The following is a 17,442-nucleotide window of genomic DNA, read 5'->3' as shown; positions in this document are numbered from 1 at the left end:
GGGGAAGGAATCCCTACAAGTACTAAGGACTAGGAGGAAAATGGACACCTCCTAACAGAAATAGTAGCAGACAGACGAACAAACAACAAATAGAACATAGAGGTCCGTAGACCAAGCAAACTAACAGAGTTAGATACAGAGCACAGGCTAGCTAGAAAGTAGATATACAATGAAGTCCAGCAAAGCCAGAAGGGCGGAGCAGGATTAAATAGGCCAACAAGGTCATGTGACCAGCAAAGGAAAAAAAAAACCTAAGAGCAAGGTTCTAACACTGTCACCAAACCATCCAAACATCAGCCCAGTACATCTGTGGAAGCAGTTAGTCCGCCTGCACTGTCCAGTGTGGATGAGGAAGGCTTTGTGACTGTAAAAAGAAAAAATGCATCTGTGGATCCCACCAGAAAAGTCACAACAGTACAGAAAACCTCTGAGCCTCCAGTGCTGGCGATAAGTCCTGGACGTTACAATGTGCTGGGAGAAGACAAAGATGAAGAGTCACAAATGGAGCAAAGTCCTTCATGCATCCTCGAAAACGTCTCTGATGAGGTGGATCCTGACCCTCCCGTGTCCACAAAGAGATGGGGCACTACAGGTGACAGCAGTGGAAGGAGGAAGAAGACTAAAAAGTCCAAGTGATCAGGATGCAGCTGAGAATAAGCTCCATTAATGTGAACAGTGTGAGGACTGCGAGCCGGCGCCAGGCGATTTACCAGCGTTTATCTGACGAGAGATCTGACGTCTTCTTCTTGCAGGAGACGTATCTGAAGAGCAATCCCCATGTGTATGCTGCTAAGAGAGACTGGAGACTTGGGCCGTCATACTGGTCCTTCGGTCTGGAGAGAAATGACGGTGTGGGGGTCCTCTTTAATACCATGAATGTCCAGGTGGACAGAGTCCTGGAGATCTGTCCGGGTCGCTGTCTGATGCTGGACTTTACATTGGACTCCATCCATTATAGAGCGATAAACATTTATGCTCCGCAGACCAGGAAAGAGCGGAGGGAACTATTTGACCACATGAAACCATATTGCTTTACATCTAAAGTATTTATATTGTGTGGGGACTTTAATAATGTGTCCTGTAATGTGGACAGATCCAGTAGTCATAAGCAACTAAGATATGATGAGACGTTCCTTAATAATATAGTCCAGCAGGCCCACCTAGTAGACCCCTATGGGTCTCATCATACCAGTAAGACGTACACTTACCATAAGGGTGGTAATGCCAGTAGGATAGACCGGGTGTATATAAAGAGGGAGGTGAGATGCTCTCAGTACAGGATCAGCCCCCTGGAGTATTCGGACCATTGTATGGTGAGTGTGACGCTGGATTTGGCCCAAGCTGTGGTCTGTGGAAAGGGGTACTGGAAGGTGAACAGCTCTGTAGTCCAAGATCCTCGGTTCAGAGAGGCCTTCACCACATTCTATAATGAGCGTAGGACCACCCAATGTATGTGTGATGACACAGCCGAGTGGTGGGAGATCATGAAGAGTGACATCAAGCAGTTTATTGTAGGAGCAGCCAGGAGACGTAGTAATATGGATTATATGAGATACACAGCCCTGAGACTGCACCTCAGCCGGCTATACAGCAGGATGAATGGTGGAGAGAAGGTGGATGGACGGAGCATCAGCCATATAAAGCAGCGGATGAGGGAGCTGCAGTACGATCGCCTCAAGTCTCTCAAGGCGGAGGGACAGTTTGATAGTTGGGGCGTCCATAATCCAGATCCCTTTATTGCCTGTAAGAACAGGGTCAGTAAGAAGCTGATCATTGGCTTGTTAGATGAGAATGGGGTGGAGCAGTCAGAGCCAGAGAAAGTCCACAGGATCATTGGTGATTATTATAGAGATCTGTATAAAGGGGCTCATATTGATAAGGATGACATTAAAGCCTATCTGAAGGGGGTGTCCCTACCAACGTTAGACCTGGTGCAGGCAGATAGTATGGCCGATCCCATAACTGAGGATGAGGTAAAGAGGAGCATTGACTCCTTAAAGGCCAACAAGAGCCCAGGACTGGACAGCCTGACCAGCGAGTTTTACAAAGAGTTCAGGGACTTGTTGGCTCCGGACCTGGTGCAGGTTTATAATGATTGCCTCTCTGCAGGGAAGCTCCTACAGTCCCAGTATAGATCTGTTCTGGTTCTCTTAGCAAAGAAGGGAAATCTAAAAGATGTAAAGAACTGGCGTCCACTGTCTTTGCTAAACACTGACTATAAAATCCTGGCCAAGATCTTGTATTATCGGCTGAGCGAGGTGGCGGGTGAGCTGATCATCGCCAACCAGACGTGTGGTGTGAAGGGTCGGACGATAGAGGACTTATTGCTGCTGGTGAGAGAAGCTGTGATGTACATTAAGCAGCACAATGTGGGGGCGTATATTGTGGGCTTAGACCAGTGTAAAGCCTTTGATAGAGTCCATCATGACTACCTGTACCAGGTGTTGTTACACTATGGCCTCCCGGTGCGGTTTGTGCAGTGGCTGCAGGTTCTGTATAAGGAGGCTGTAAGCCTGCCGCTGATTAATGGTCACTTGACCGAGCCCTTCAGGATCATGTCAGGGGTGAGGCAGGGCTGTCCTCTCAGCCCATTGTTGTATGTTTTCAGTCTGGATCCTTTCCTCAGAAAAGTGCAGGATCATAGAGGTTTCACAGGGCTGAGGTGTCGCCTGCTAGTGTACAGTGGAGGATGTAAAGTTCTGCGCCTATGCGGATGACGTGTCGGTGGTGGTGTCGTCTAGAGATGACTGTGCGGCTCTACAGCAGGAGATCACAGCCTTCTCCAATGTGTCTAACTCCTCTGTGAACATGGAGAAGAGCGAGGCGTTGTGGTTGGGGGGTGTCAGTGATGTCTTCTCTGTGCCCTTCAGAACAGTTCAGGGTCAGATAAAGATTTTGGGAGTAGTGTTTGGAGCTGTAGATGATGGGAAGGTGAACTGGGAGGAGAAGCTGGTGGTGTGTGAGCAGAAGGTGCAGAGCTGGAGACACTGGAAGCTGACTTATCTGGAGAAGGTCCGCCTGCTGAAGACCTTCTTGCTCCCGCTCTTCCTCTATATCAGTGTGGTGTTCCCGGTGCCCGATGTGTTACTCCCCAGACTTACCAATGTCTTCTTCCACTTCTTATGGGGTAACAGAGTGAATGTGGTCAGGAGAAACATTGTCTATCTCCCCCATAAGGAGGGTGGTCTCTCCATGCCCTGTCCTGAGCTCTTCTTTAATCTCATGTTTCTTATGAAGAATTTCTCTTTTTGTAAGAATTCAGAGAAGACGCCATGGTCTTGTTTGTTTAAGAGCCAGATCCAGCAGTTTGTGTCCGTGTGGTCGGTAGGGGACCCCATCAAGAGAATCTCAGGACGACTAAAGAATAATGTTTCTTGGTATGGTGTCCATGTAATAAGTAAGGTTATTAGATGGAGGATCCTATATGAGGACGTCAGGCAGCTCAGTAGGAAGGAGTTGTATAAGAACGTGCTGTCATCTCACTTTAGTGTCCATGTTCAATTGAGGGGCGCCCCAAGTCTAGATGTAAAACAGGCTGCAAAAAACGTACTAGATCCCAGAATTCCCACTCATATGAGAGATGTGGCGTGGCTGGGGCTCCATGGTAAGATGTACGTCAGAGATAACCTAAAGTGCCGGAATGTATCAGACAGATCCTGTCCTAGAGAAGAGTGCCCCCATATACAGGAGACTATGGAGCATCTGCTGCTAGAGTGTCCTTTTAGTATGCAGGTATGGGAGTGTGTGTCCTTGTCCCTAAAGTTACCGCACCTGGTGGGACAGTCGTATGGTCAGCTGCTGTACGGAGACTTCCAGCCTGAGCTCAGGGCGTATAACCGAAGCTCACTATATGTAATAAATGTGGTGACCATCTATCATTTGTGGTGTGCACGGTGCTGCCTGCTCATCAATAAGGAGGTGCTGTCCTGTGATAGTGTCAGGTATAAGATCCTGGAAAGTCTTAAGACAGTGTATAAGAAAGATATAAAGATTAACTCAGGTAATGTGAACTGGAGGAACATTCATGTGGCGGGATTTATTAATGTTATCTAATATTATTGTGTAAGTGATGTAACAACACAGTATTTATTTTCTTTAATATTTATTATTTTGTGATTTTAATGTAATTATTCTGTAATATTTGGTTGTCAGTTTTAAATAAAAAGATCATTATAGTAGTTATATTCTTGTACATAGGGGGCAGTATTATAGCAGTTATATTCTTGTACATAGAGGGCAGTATTATAGTAGTTATATTTTTGTACATAGGGGGCGGTATTATTGTAGTTATATTCTTGTGCATAGGGCAGCATTATAGTAGTTATATTCTTGTATATAGGAGCAGTGTTATAGTAGTTATATTCGTGTACATAGGGACAGTATTATAGTAGTTATATTCTTGTATATAGGAGCAGTATTGTAGTAGTTATATTCTTGTACATAGGGGCAGTATTATAGTAGTTATATTCTTGTACATAGGGGCAGTATTATAGCAGTTATATTCTTGTACATAGGGGTAGTATTATAGTAGTTATATTCTTGTACATAGGGGCAGTATTATAGTAGTTATATTCTTGTACATAGGAGCAGTATTATAGTAGTTATATTCTTGTACATAGGGGCGGTATTATTGTAGTTATATTCTTGTACATAGGGCGGAGTAATATAGTAGTTATATTCTTGTACATAGGGGGCGGTATTATAGTAGTTATATTCTTGTACATAGGGACAGTATTATAATAGTTATATTCTTGTACATAGAGGGCAGTATTATAGTAGTTATATTCTTGTACATAGGGGCAGTATTATAGTAGTTATTTTCTTGTACATAGGGGCAGTATTATAGTAGTTATATTCTTGTACATAGGGGCAGTATTATAGTAGTTATTTTCTTGTACATAGGGGACGGTATTATAGTAGTTATATTCTTGTACATAGGGGGCTGTATTATAGTAGTTATATTCCTGTACATAGGGGCAGTATTATAGTAGCTATATTCTTGTACATAGGGGGCAGTATTATAGTAGTTATATTCTTGTACATAGGGGCAGTATTATAGCAGTTATTTTCTTGTACATAGGGGGCAGTATTATAGTAGTTATATTCTTGTACATAGGGGCAGTATTATAGTAGTTATTTTCTTGTACATAGGGGGCGGTATTATTGTAGTTATATTCTTGTACATAGGGGGCGGTATTTTAGTAGTTATATTCTTGTACATAGAGGGCAGTATTATAGTAGTTATATTTTTGTACATAGGGGGCGGTATTATTGTAGTTATATTCTTGTGCATAGGGCAGCATTATAGTAGTTATATTCTTGTATATAGGAGCAGTGTTATAGTAGTTATATTCGTGTACATAGGGACAGTATTATAGTAGTTATATTCTTGTATATAGGAGCAGTATTGTAGTAGTTATATTCTTGTACATAGGGGCAGTATTATAGTAGTTATATTCTTGTACATAGGGGCAGTATTATAGCAGTTATATTCTTGTACATAGGGGTAGTATTATAGTAGTTATATTCTTGTACATAGGGGCAGTATTATAGTAGTTATATTCTTGTACATAGGAGCAGTATTATAGTAGTTATATTCTTGTACATAGGGGCGGTATTATTGTAGTTATATTCTTGTACATAGGGCGGAGTAATATAGTAGTTATATTCTTGTACATAGGGGGCGGTATTATAGTAGTTATATTCTTGTACATAGGGACAGTATTATAATAGTTATATTCTTGTACATAGAGGGCAGTATTATAGTAGTTATATTCTTGTACATAGGGGCAGTATTATAGTAGTTATTTTCTTGTACATAGGGGCAGTATTATAGTAGTTATATTCTTGTACATAGGGGCAGTATTATAGTAGTTATTTTCTTGTACATAGGGGACGGTATTATAGTAGTTATATTCTTGTACATAGGGGGCTGTATTATAGTAGTTATATTCCTGTACATAGGGGCAGTATTATAGTAGCTATATTCTTGTACATAGGGGGCAGTATTATAGTAGTTATATTCTTGTACATAGGGGCAGTATTATAGCAGTTATTTTCTTGTACATAGGGGGCAGTATTATAGTAGTTATATTCTTGTACATAGGGGCAGTATTATAGTAGTTATTTTCTTGTACATAGGGGGCGGTATTATTGTAGTTATATTCTTGTACATAGGGGGCGGTATTTTAGTAGTTATATTCTTGTACATACGGGCAGTATTATATTAGTTATTTTCTTGTACATAGGGGCGGTATTATAGTAGTTATATTCTTGTACATAGTGGCAGTATTATAGTAGTTATATTCTTGTACATAGGGGCAGTATTATAGCAGTTATATTCTTGTACATAGAGGGCAGTATTATAGTAGTTATATTTTTGTACATAGGGGGCAGTATTATAGTAGTTATATTCTTGTGCATAGGGCAGTATTATAGTAGTTATATTCTTGTACATAGGAGCAGTGTTATAGTAGTTATATTCTTGTACATAGGGACAGTATTATAGTAGTTATATTCTTGTACATAGGAGCAGTATTGTAGTAGTTATATTCTTGTACATAGGGGCAGTATTATAGTAGTTATATACTTGTCAATAGGGGGCAGTATTATAGTAGTTATATTCTTGTACATAGGGGCAGTGTTATAGCAGTTATATTCTTGTACATAGAGGGCAGTATTATAGTAGTTATATTCTTGTACATAGGAGCAGTATTATAGTAGTTATATTCTTGTACATAGAGGGCAGTATTATAGTAGTTATATTCTTGTACATAGGAGCAGTATTATAGTAGTTATATTCTTGTACATAGGGGCAGTATTATAGTAGTTATATTCTTGTACATAGGAGCAGTATTATAGTATTTATATTCTTGTACATAGGGGCGGTATTATAGTAGTTATATTCTTGTACATAGGGAGGAGTAATATAGTAGCTATATTCTTGTACATAGGGGGCAGTATTATAGTAGTTATATTCTTGTACATAGGGACAGTATTATAGTAGTTATATTCTTGTACATAGGGACAGTATTATAGTAGTTATATTCTTGTACATAGGGGCAGTATTATAGTAGTTATATTCTTGTACATAGGAGCAGTATTATAGTAGTTATATTCTTGTACATAGGGGCGGTATTATAGTATTTATATTCTTGTACATAGGGAGGAGTAATATAGTAGTTATATTCTTGTACATAGGAGCAGTATTATAGTAGTTATATTCTTGTACATAGGAGCAGTATTATAGTAGTTATATTCTTGTACATAGGGGCAGTATTATAGTAGTTATATTCTTGCACATAGGAGCAGTATTATAGTAGTTATATTCTTGTACATAGGGGCGGTATTATAGTAGTTATATTCTTGTACATAGGGAGGAGTAATATAGCAGTTATATTCTTGTACATAGGAGCAGTATTATGGTAGTTATATTCTTGTACATAGGGACAGTATTATAGTAGTTATATTCTTGTACATAGGGGGCAGTATTATAGTAGTTATATTCTTGTACATAGAGGCAGTATTATAGTAGTGATATTCTTGTACATAGGGGGCAGTATTATAGTAGTTAGATTCTTGCATATAGGAGCAATATTATAGTAGTTATATTCTTATACATAGGGGCAGTATTATAGTAGTGATATTCTTGTACATAGGGGGCAGTATTATAGTAGTTATATTCTTGTACATAGAGGCAGTATTATAGTAGTGATATTCTTGTACATAGGGGGCAGTATTATAGTAGCTAGATTCTTGCATATAGAAGCAATATTATAGTAGTTATATTCTTGTACATAGGGGCAGTATTATAGTAGCTATATTCTTGTACATAGGGGCAGTATTATAGTAGTTATATTCTTGTACATACGGGCAGTATTATAGTAGTTATTTTCTTGTACTTAGGGGGCAGTGTTATAGTAGTGATATTCTTGTACATAGGGGGCAGTATTATAGTAGTTATATTCTTCTACATAGGGGCAGTATTATAGTAGCTATATTCTTGTACATAGGGGAAGTATTATAGTAGTTATATTCTTGCACATAGGGGCAGTATTATAGTAGTTATATGCTTGTACATAGGGGGCAGTATTATAGTAATTATATTCTTGTACATAATATTATAGTAATTATTTGATCTCAGAACTTATTATTTTAACTTATTTGTCTCTTTAGGAGAGATGCCGCGGCACTTCCCTCGCCTCAATATTTCGGAGGTGGATGAACAAGTCCGGCTTCTGGCTGAGAAAGTTTTTGCAAAAGTTCTTCGAGAAGAGGACAGTAAAGATGCATTTTCCCTGTTTACCGTGCCCGAGGATTGTCCTATTGGACAGAAAGAGGCCAAAGAACGAGAACTGGAAAAGGAAATCGCAGAACAGAAATCTGCGGAAACCGTTAAAAGGTTAGTCCTGCGCAGTTATTGTACATAAATGAATAATATAATTAATCATATATTCATAAAGTACATTGTAAAAAACCACTCTAACCAGAGTAAGGTCCCAAATATAGGAAAAGTGGAGATTTATGGCACTCCATAAAGCTAATATATATGCAAACACGAAAAACAGGATTTTTTTGGCAAAAGTTTGACAGGATATTTTATTAGACACTTAGGACAAATTACGTACAGCAAGGAACAACCCGGCACCAAAGTTGGGCAGCATATATAAGTATATTCATGTTGATACTCATAGAAGATAGAAATCTCAATGGAAAAAGTGCAGCAGTGCTTACTCCCAAGTGGGATAACTGTTTAAGTGCTACATACGACAATCAGAGTCCATAAATAAATTCATTGTCTATGCAAAATAATGTAACGGTTGTGTCAGCACATAAACACATAAAACCATTTGTTAAATCATAATATTGCACTCTTACCCATTGCTTAAAAGTAGCAGCCCAATAAGAAAAGATCCCCAACGCGCGTTTCGCGTGGTGTATTTGACAGCTTCCTCGAGGGGAATGCAGAAAAGGACCTTCCATGCATGTTTAAATGTGATCAGGACCATGTGACCGCATGAGTGCAATATTATGATTTATGTGTTTATGTGCTGACACGACCGTTACATTATTTTGCATAGACAATGAATTTATTTATGGACTCTTCTATGAGTATCGACATGAATATACTTATGTATGCTGCCCAACTTTGGTGCCGGGTTGTTCCTTGCTGTACGTAATTTGTCCTAAGTGTCTAATAAAATATCCTGTCAAACTTTTGCCAAAAAACTCCTGTTTTTCGTGTTTGCGTATATACATGAATAATATGCCTAGAAGTACGAGAAATATCTGCAGTTGTTTCTCAGAAATTTGCAACACATTTGCAACAAGTAGCTATGCTGGTGGAGTGGTGTTTGTTTCCTATTCAGTGCTTTGAGTGCACAAGGGTGAACAGACTGTGGTTGTGATTAGTTCACAAACCCCTTAAAGGGGTTGTCTCAGGTTTCTATCTTTTGGTGTAAGGGATCACCAGGTGAGGTGGATCTGCTAAGCCTCTCGTCCGGGTGGGCACATGGACCCCATATGTTGGTGCAGATGCCAGAGGACACATGGAATTTTGGGGACAAGGCTAACTGGAAACTCAACATACAGATGGAGGGGAACAAAACCGTGTTGGATGCGAGTTGAAACACAATAGTACAGATAATGGAGCACACCAATCAAGGAACACTGGAGTCTCAATCCCAAGACACAGGTGTGTGTCAATGGGCCTTTACTCCTTCCCCCCTGGGCCATTTTTATTTTTTTCATTTTCGCTTTTTCCTCCCCTTTTTTTCAACATCCATAACTTTTTTATTTTTCTGTCAATAAAGCCGTATGTAGACTTGATTTTTGCGAAACGAGTTGTACTTTTGAATTGCAACATTAATTTTATCATGTGATGCACTAGAAAGCTGGAAAAAAAAATTCCATGTGCATTAAAATTGTAAAACAAAGTGCAATTTCACAATTGTTTTGTAGGTTTTTTATTTACCATGTTCACTATACAGTAAAACTGACCTGACAACATTATTCTCCAGGTCAGTACGAGTACACAGATAGCAAACATGTATAGTTTATTTTTTTATTGACGTGGTGAAAAAAAAAAAAAAAAAAAGAAGAAAAAAAAAGCTTTTTTGTGGCCATTTTCCGAGATGCATAACGTTTTCATTTTTCGGGATCTGGGCCTGGGTGAGGGCTTAGTTTTTGCAACTCGAGCTGATGTTTTTATTGATACCATTGTTTGGTAGGTATGATGTTTTCATCAGCTTTTATTGTATTTTATTGCAATGTTGCGGCTGCCAAAAAAACGTAATTCTGGCTTTTCAATTTTTTTTCTCATTACGCCGTTTAGCGATCGGATTCATTTATTTAATATTTTGATAGATTGGACTTTTACGAACGCAGCGATACCAAATAGGTGTATTTTTTATTGTTTTGTTTTTAATGGGGCAAAAGGGAGGTGATTGGAACTGTCATTGATCCACGCCAGGCAACCTGCAAAACCTGATGTGGAGCACAGCAGAGGGCAGTGGACCCAGGAGAAGGGAGCGGAGCCCGGGATACCCGGGACAGGTGTGTAAAAGCGCACTGCTCCCCTGCCTTCTGGATTTTTTGCTATCCAGCAATGCGCTCATTGAAGCTGCCGATTCATATAGTAACAAGTCCACATTGATATTCAGGTTTTAATTATTCTTAAAAGCTCCAAATGCAGTCAAAGCCAAGCAATCTGTCGGCAGCAGTTTACCTGCTTGTTGATGGTTTCCACATTTTCATTTTTTTGTTTCTAAATTAATTCTAAAAATATAGTAATTGATAGGCTGGATTCAGCATTTACTGTGTAGCCAGTAATCATCAGTGGAGTTTCACTCTCATGACCTTCACTATACAGTTATTGAAAGCCTGTCCTGAATTTGTCCTTGACTGGCAGAGTTATCTAGACGGGGGCTTAAAATAAGAGGTGGTGAGGTGAGAATGATGACAGCTATAGGGGGTATGTGACACATCTTAGGAATCGGTGTCAATTCCGGTCCAGATGTATCATTGTATTCAATAATAGCGGTGTTCTCATCGATATGATTAAATGATGCCTCTGTAGAAGGTTTCCTTCTTGTTTCAGTATAAAAGGGAGACACTTTAAAAAAAAAAAAAAGATTTCCTCCCGTTTTGTGTATGCAGCTTCTATGCAGACCAGTGTGTGTTCATAGTTAAATCATACAAGTTATATGTTTTTTATGTATTTCCTTATGGCAAAATTTTGGTTATTTTGCTGTTGTTATATTCCTGATACAATCCTGACGCGGAGAGATAAACACAGTAGGAAAATCTTCTTTAATGGGATTATGTGCGGAGTCAGCCATATGCAAAGCTGGATCCACGTCCTCCCTCCGCTCTCACCGCCGCACATAAAGGCATGCTGGGTCTCTATACCCTGTGCCACTGGTCCATGGTGAGGAAAGAGCTGTCCTGGGCCAGGTACTGACTATTACACTTACTGCATTCAGGTCAGATCTGTTACCTCCTCCAAAATGAACTAGTTATGTTCTGCAGTACATTCTCCATGTAATAATAACAGTACAAGTGAAAATAATTATAATTCTTTAAAACTCCTGTATAATTATTGCCTTTATCCTGCCCTAAATAATGACCTGTTATATAAATTATTTATTATTATTGTGCATTATGATTATTATTATGCAGTTTTATTATTATTATTATTATTATTATTGTTAATATTATTGTGCATTATTATTACTATTATTGTTTATTATTATTATGCATCATTATCATTAGTATTATTATTATGCATTATTATTACTATTATTGTATATTATTATTATTATTAGTAGTAGTAGTAGTAGTAGTGGTAGTAGTAGTAGTATTATGCATTATTATGCATTTTTTTACTATTATTGTATATTATTATTATTATTATGCATCATTATCATTAGTATTATTATTATGCATTATTTTTATTATTATTATTGCTATCATTGTGCATTATTATTATTGTGCATTATTATTATTTTGCATTATTATTATTATTACTATTATTGTGCATTATTATTATGCGTTGTTGTTAATAATAATTATTATTAATAATAATAACATTATTATACAAGTTTAAAGGATTCATTCACTAATGTGTTATCCTAATTTACAGTTATTACTTTTAGTATTGTTTTGTGCAATAATATTTATATTGATAAATATATAAGTATATTTATTTAAGCTTTTTATTACTACTACAATAATAAAAATAATAATCATGAGCTTTGTCATCTCAGTCTCTGAATATGCAGAGTGCAGAAGCCGATGGCAAACTCATGGTGGCTGCTGCGCTCTGCATAAGCAGCGACTGAGATGACAAAGCTTATGATTATTATTTTTATTATTGTAGTAGTAATAAAAAGCTTTGACTAAAGTCAGTATTGAATCATATGCACTGAAATGTAATTTGCTACTAACTATGGTTAGACTTAGGTATAAGGCTAGGGATAAGGTTAGAATTAGGGTTAGGGAAGGAACTAAAGTGACAAAACTTTCTACATAAAAAAAAAGTAATAAAAACATTGTTCCCCTTTGTCCTAGGTGGTAAAATAAGGCATCGTAATGAGGGGCATATTATCATTATTGGGGCCCCCTCTATTCTGGGTAGGGCTGATACTTTTTTTGAGTATCCAGCTCATCATGATTAATTCTATTCGATATATTACATGTTGTTTCCACATTTTCATAGTCAGACATGAATAACAGAACTGAACAGAATAATTTCCACATGATAAAATGAGAATATTATATTTCCATGCAGAGAACAGCAGCCATTATCTCTCTATGTAAATCCCTGGAGAGCTCGGAGGTCAGATATCTGGAGGGTTATTAATAAACCCGAGGAGTCAGCAGGTGATAACTGGACACTGGAAACGTGCAAGATGGATTATTCCGGATTTATGAATAGAACGGAAATGTTGGATACAATTATGTTTTACACTTTTCTACATTGAAATCGCAACGTGAAGGAGGAAAAGTCGTGGAATGATGGAAATCACAAGATGGAGACGTTACTGATCAGTAAATAGTAGAAAGATGGAAAGAAAATGTTCAAAACTTCTCGATTTATTCAGTATCTAACATGGCACGTCCTGAAATCCCGGCACTTCCAGCCTTGGCTGCTATCACTGAGGTTATTAATGGTCGTCTGAGGAAGGTTCAACTGCTGAATAGACTTGGGCAAATCATCAAGATCCTCTGCTGGCAGCTCCTGTGTAATGACGTCTCAGATGTGCTCAATGGGAGACAAGTCAGGAGACTCTGCAGCCATGGGAGCAGGTTTAGTATTTAGTTCATAGTATCACCAGCAACATGCAGCATGGGGTTGTTGTGTTGAAAAATCTCCGGACTTGTCTCCCACCGAGCACATCGTAGATGTCATTGGTCGGTGATTACACAGGAGCTGCCAGCAGAGGATCTTGATGATTAGCTCAAGTGCATTCAGCAGCAGAACCTTCCTCAGACGACTATTAATAATCTCAGTGATAGCAACTGAGGCTGGAAGTGCGAGGATTTGTGCACGTGGTTCATACTCCACAATACATAAATCAAGATGTTTAGAATTTGTTTCCACTTTTTCATCATTTGCAGATCATTAACTTGTCTATCCATTTGATGAATTTCTGAATTTCACAACTTTTCCTTTTTGGTGTTGCAATTTCAATGTTGCAGTGTAGTTAGTAGATATCTGTCCGTTGATCCGGACGGCAGGGTGTGAGCATAGAGACAAATAGATCTACCGGTATATCATAGCTGTATGCAAGAAACTACAGGTAGCCCACATGCAAATGTTATGTGCCCAAATTAAACTTCTCTAATGTAATCTCAATAACCCAGAAGTTAGATATGAGCCCCACCTATATGGAGATAGATGGCCATAATGTTCCTCCTGTTTATGGAAGTCTAATCTGCAAACACAAAAACATAATAAAATCAAATTTAGATTGAAATATGCAAATACATTTTCATTGGCAAAGGCTGTCTGTTGCCAACATCAGACATAATGAGTTAATCTCTCCTTTCCCACTGTAATCTTAAATGTATATTTCCTTATTCCCCCCAACATTTCTAATATTTTCCCACTAATTTTTTTTAGTTTCCTGTTATCCCTTTAAATATGAAAATTTATACAAATTATAATAAGAAAGAAAAAAAGACGTTCAAAAGCCGGAAAAAATGCACAGCAAGTCGTTATTACATATAAATGCTTATTTTCATTAATTTAAGTGTTTAGTTAGCATTGTTTTTCAGGTGGGTTTCGGAGCGGAATCCTCTTGAAAAAGACATACCCTAAATCTAGCTGGGTCCAACCCAACTTTCTGCGTGCAAACAAGGGCACCTTCTACATGAGTGTTATCCCAGACTGAGAGGAGCAGCTCATACTCTGCTGTCATGATCAGAATTGAACTCCCAGAGTCCGGGTGGCAAAAATGGTGGGCTGTATGCATCCGGTGAATCCCCTTCTACTGTAATCTATAGGAAGAAATAGAATAATGTATTTATAGAGTTAAACCAAAGTATGGATTTTCCTTGGTGGAAGAGGAGAGTGAGGAGCGCTGTCTGAGCGTAGTAACTTAAAAATATAAAACAAATTGTAGAAAATGTTCTCACCTGGCAAAGTTTTGCTTTAGGTGCTAAAGTGGATTCCAGTGGGTGCAGCCAACCTGGTATACTGTGGGAAAATCCTACATGGGGAGTTCCAGCAGAGCTAGAAGACGTAAAAAAAACAGGTGGAAATAGGTTAATCGATCCAGTAAGTGCAGATAAAACAAAAGGTAATAAAAAAATAAATATTTTTATTTAAGAAACACTACGCGTTTCAGCTGCATCCAGTTATACACCTGAGGAAGCCTGGATGCTGGCGAAACACGTAGAGTTTTTAAAATACTTTTTTTTATTATTTTTGTTTTATCTACGCTCATCTTCATAGATTTTTAATTTATTATTACTTTTGTCAGATTCAAGTTATTTCTGTGACCATTGTGGGTTTTTCTTTCATTAAACGAGGGGTACCAACAATTTTGATCACGTGTGTATGTTGTATGGGTTATATTTTCCCAGTATACCAGGGAGTTGCCGTTATTATAGTTTTATTATGTGAACCCCTTCCACTACTTCCTCTTTGTGGTTCTCGTGTCTTGGCACGTTGTAATGAAAATAGCAACCGTTTTTTGTCACTTGTGGCCACACGAGCCGAGAAGCCATGATCTGATAGTCTCCATAGTATCCGCAGTAGAGTCCTTGTACTTGTGAGCTGCACGCGGACAGGCACAGGAGCTGGCAGCTATTAGATTAGATTGTTGGAAAACCTGCCATAACTTTACGAGTCTAACAATGACCAGAGGCCGGAATGTAAAGCATGCGGTGAATTATTACACAGCCACGCCGTTCTGTAATCACAGCATCTAGATGTATCCGGATATTATACTCTTATTACAAAGCACATAAATGACCGGAAACTTCAACTGAAACATCTGCACGGCAGTCACAACGTGGTGTAAGGAAGAAACATTACTGTATCTGATAGGTCTGGTATAAATATTGTCCACTAAGTTACGACACTGTAACAACTGAGAAATATGGCTTCATTTCAGTCATGTGTGTAAAGTGACCATATATATAGGATCTAGGGAAGGAGTACAAGAAAATATGGCCGAATTAGGAGAAAGTATCATTGCATTGTCTGTGAGGAGCAGGAGATACATGATTTGTCTCCCCTGGATGACCTACATACACATCAAAGGCAGTGGCAGATGCCAATGACGGCTGGCCACATGATTGCTTTGGGGTCCATTGACTTGGTTGAACAGCCTCCCCCACCGCTTGCCTGGCGTCCCCTCACTTCTCCCATCATCCACTCTTTGTATAAGGAAGAAGTCGGGAGAATATGTAGTATATGGAGCAGGCGACAGAAGACAAAACCCCTATATAAACATTAGACACCAGACCAGACCCCTATATTAATATCAGACCCCAGACCAGACACCTATATTAATATCAGACCCCAGACCAGACCCTATATAAATATCACTCCTGGGACCAGACCCCTATATTAATATCAGACCCCAGACCAGACCCCTATATTAATATCAGACCCCAGACATGACACCTACTGTATATTAATATCAGATCCCAGACCAGACACCTATATTAATATCAGACCCCAGACCAGACACCTATATTAATATCAGACCCCAAACCAGACACCTATATTAATATCAGACCCCAGACCAGACACCTATATTAATATCAGACCCCAGACCTGACACCTATATTAATAACAGACCCCAAACCAGACACCTATATTAATATCAGACCCCAGACCAGACCCCTATATTAATATCAGACCCCTATATTAATATCAGACCCCAGACCAGACACCTATATTAATATCAGAACCCAGACCAGACACCTATATTAATATCAGACCCCAGACCATACCCCTATATTAATATCCGACCCTAGACCCTTATTTTAATATCAGACCACAAACCAAATCGCCTAAATATATGCAGAGCCGAGAGCCCCCTATATTAAAATCATACCCTGAACCAAATCCTTATACTTGTATCAGACCCCACAAAATATATTCAAAGCCCAGATTCAGAAGCCGTATAACTAATCAGAACACAGACCATCCATCCATCCATCTATTTATGCTGGGACTATACTGTACGGCAACTCTGGCTGCAACAGATGTAGACACATTGAATGGAGTTGCTGAGAGCATCTCCAATGTGTAGCAGCCCCTGCAGGGTACTGCAGAACAGCTCCTGATCAAAAGGGAAGGAGTTGCTCTGCAGTACTGGGCAGCAGCCACTACACATTGAATGGAGCTGTGCTTAGTCACGCTCAGCTGCGCTCAGTTGCTCCGTTCTATGTGTTAACACCGTAGCTGTTTTCAGCTGATCGCCGGATTTTGGACCAAATCGATGGCATATTGATGACCAATCCTAGAATAGGTGATACAATATGGTGGGTGCTTACAGCTTTTCCAACTAGATGCTAAAAGATAGGGAAATTACCCCTAAAAGGCAAAGAGAAGGAACCAAAGCCTCCAAATATTGATGAAAATACAAAAGCCGCGGGCTATCTGGTGGCCTTTAACAGCTGCATGAGGGGGCATATACCCCTCCGCCACCCGCCCCACCCACAAGATTTTGGCCCTCAATTCCTCATTTTGCGTCAGAATTTTGCCATAAAACTGTTTGAAATTTGCAAAGTTTTTGTGCAACTACAAGGGTAGGGTCACGCGACCGATTCCAACACATTCGAGAAAAACGGTCCTTTTATTCTGATCAGAGCGGCATCAGTTTTTCTCCGACGTGGAGAGAAAAAAAAAATTTCTACACGTTTTTCATTCTGTAAGTGAAAATCGGATGCTACCAAAGAGCGGTGCGATTTTTTTTTTCC

The 17,442-nt window shown here is 38.9% G+C and overlaps 1 protein-coding gene across 2 annotated transcripts in view; it reads left to right on the top strand.

Moving 5' to 3' along the window:
* AMPD3 (adenosine monophosphate deaminase 3) overlaps positions 1 to 17,442 on the top strand; it is a 96,590-nt gene that overhangs the window by 23,486 nt on the left and 55,662 nt on the right. For both annotated transcript variants that reach the window (XM_073658307.1, XM_073658306.1), the window contains exon 2: positions 8,176 to 8,401. In XM_073658307.1, coding sequence (XP_073514408.1) covers positions 8,181 to 8,401 — 221 coding nt within the window. In that variant the 5' untranslated portion in view covers positions 8,176 to 8,180. The remainder of the gene's footprint in view (positions 1 to 8,175; positions 8,402 to 17,442) is intronic.

This window comes from Phyllobates terribilis, unplaced genomic scaffold (genome assembly GCF_046119375.1).
Source record: "Phyllobates terribilis strain yellow unplaced genomic scaffold, ASM4611937v1 Scaffold_13__5_contigs__length_258822181, whole genome shotgun sequence".
In the NCBI taxonomy this organism is placed as follows: domain Eukaryota; kingdom Metazoa; phylum Chordata; class Amphibia; order Anura; family Dendrobatidae; genus Phyllobates; species Phyllobates terribilis.
This window is presented reverse-complemented; position numbering and strand designations above follow the sequence as displayed.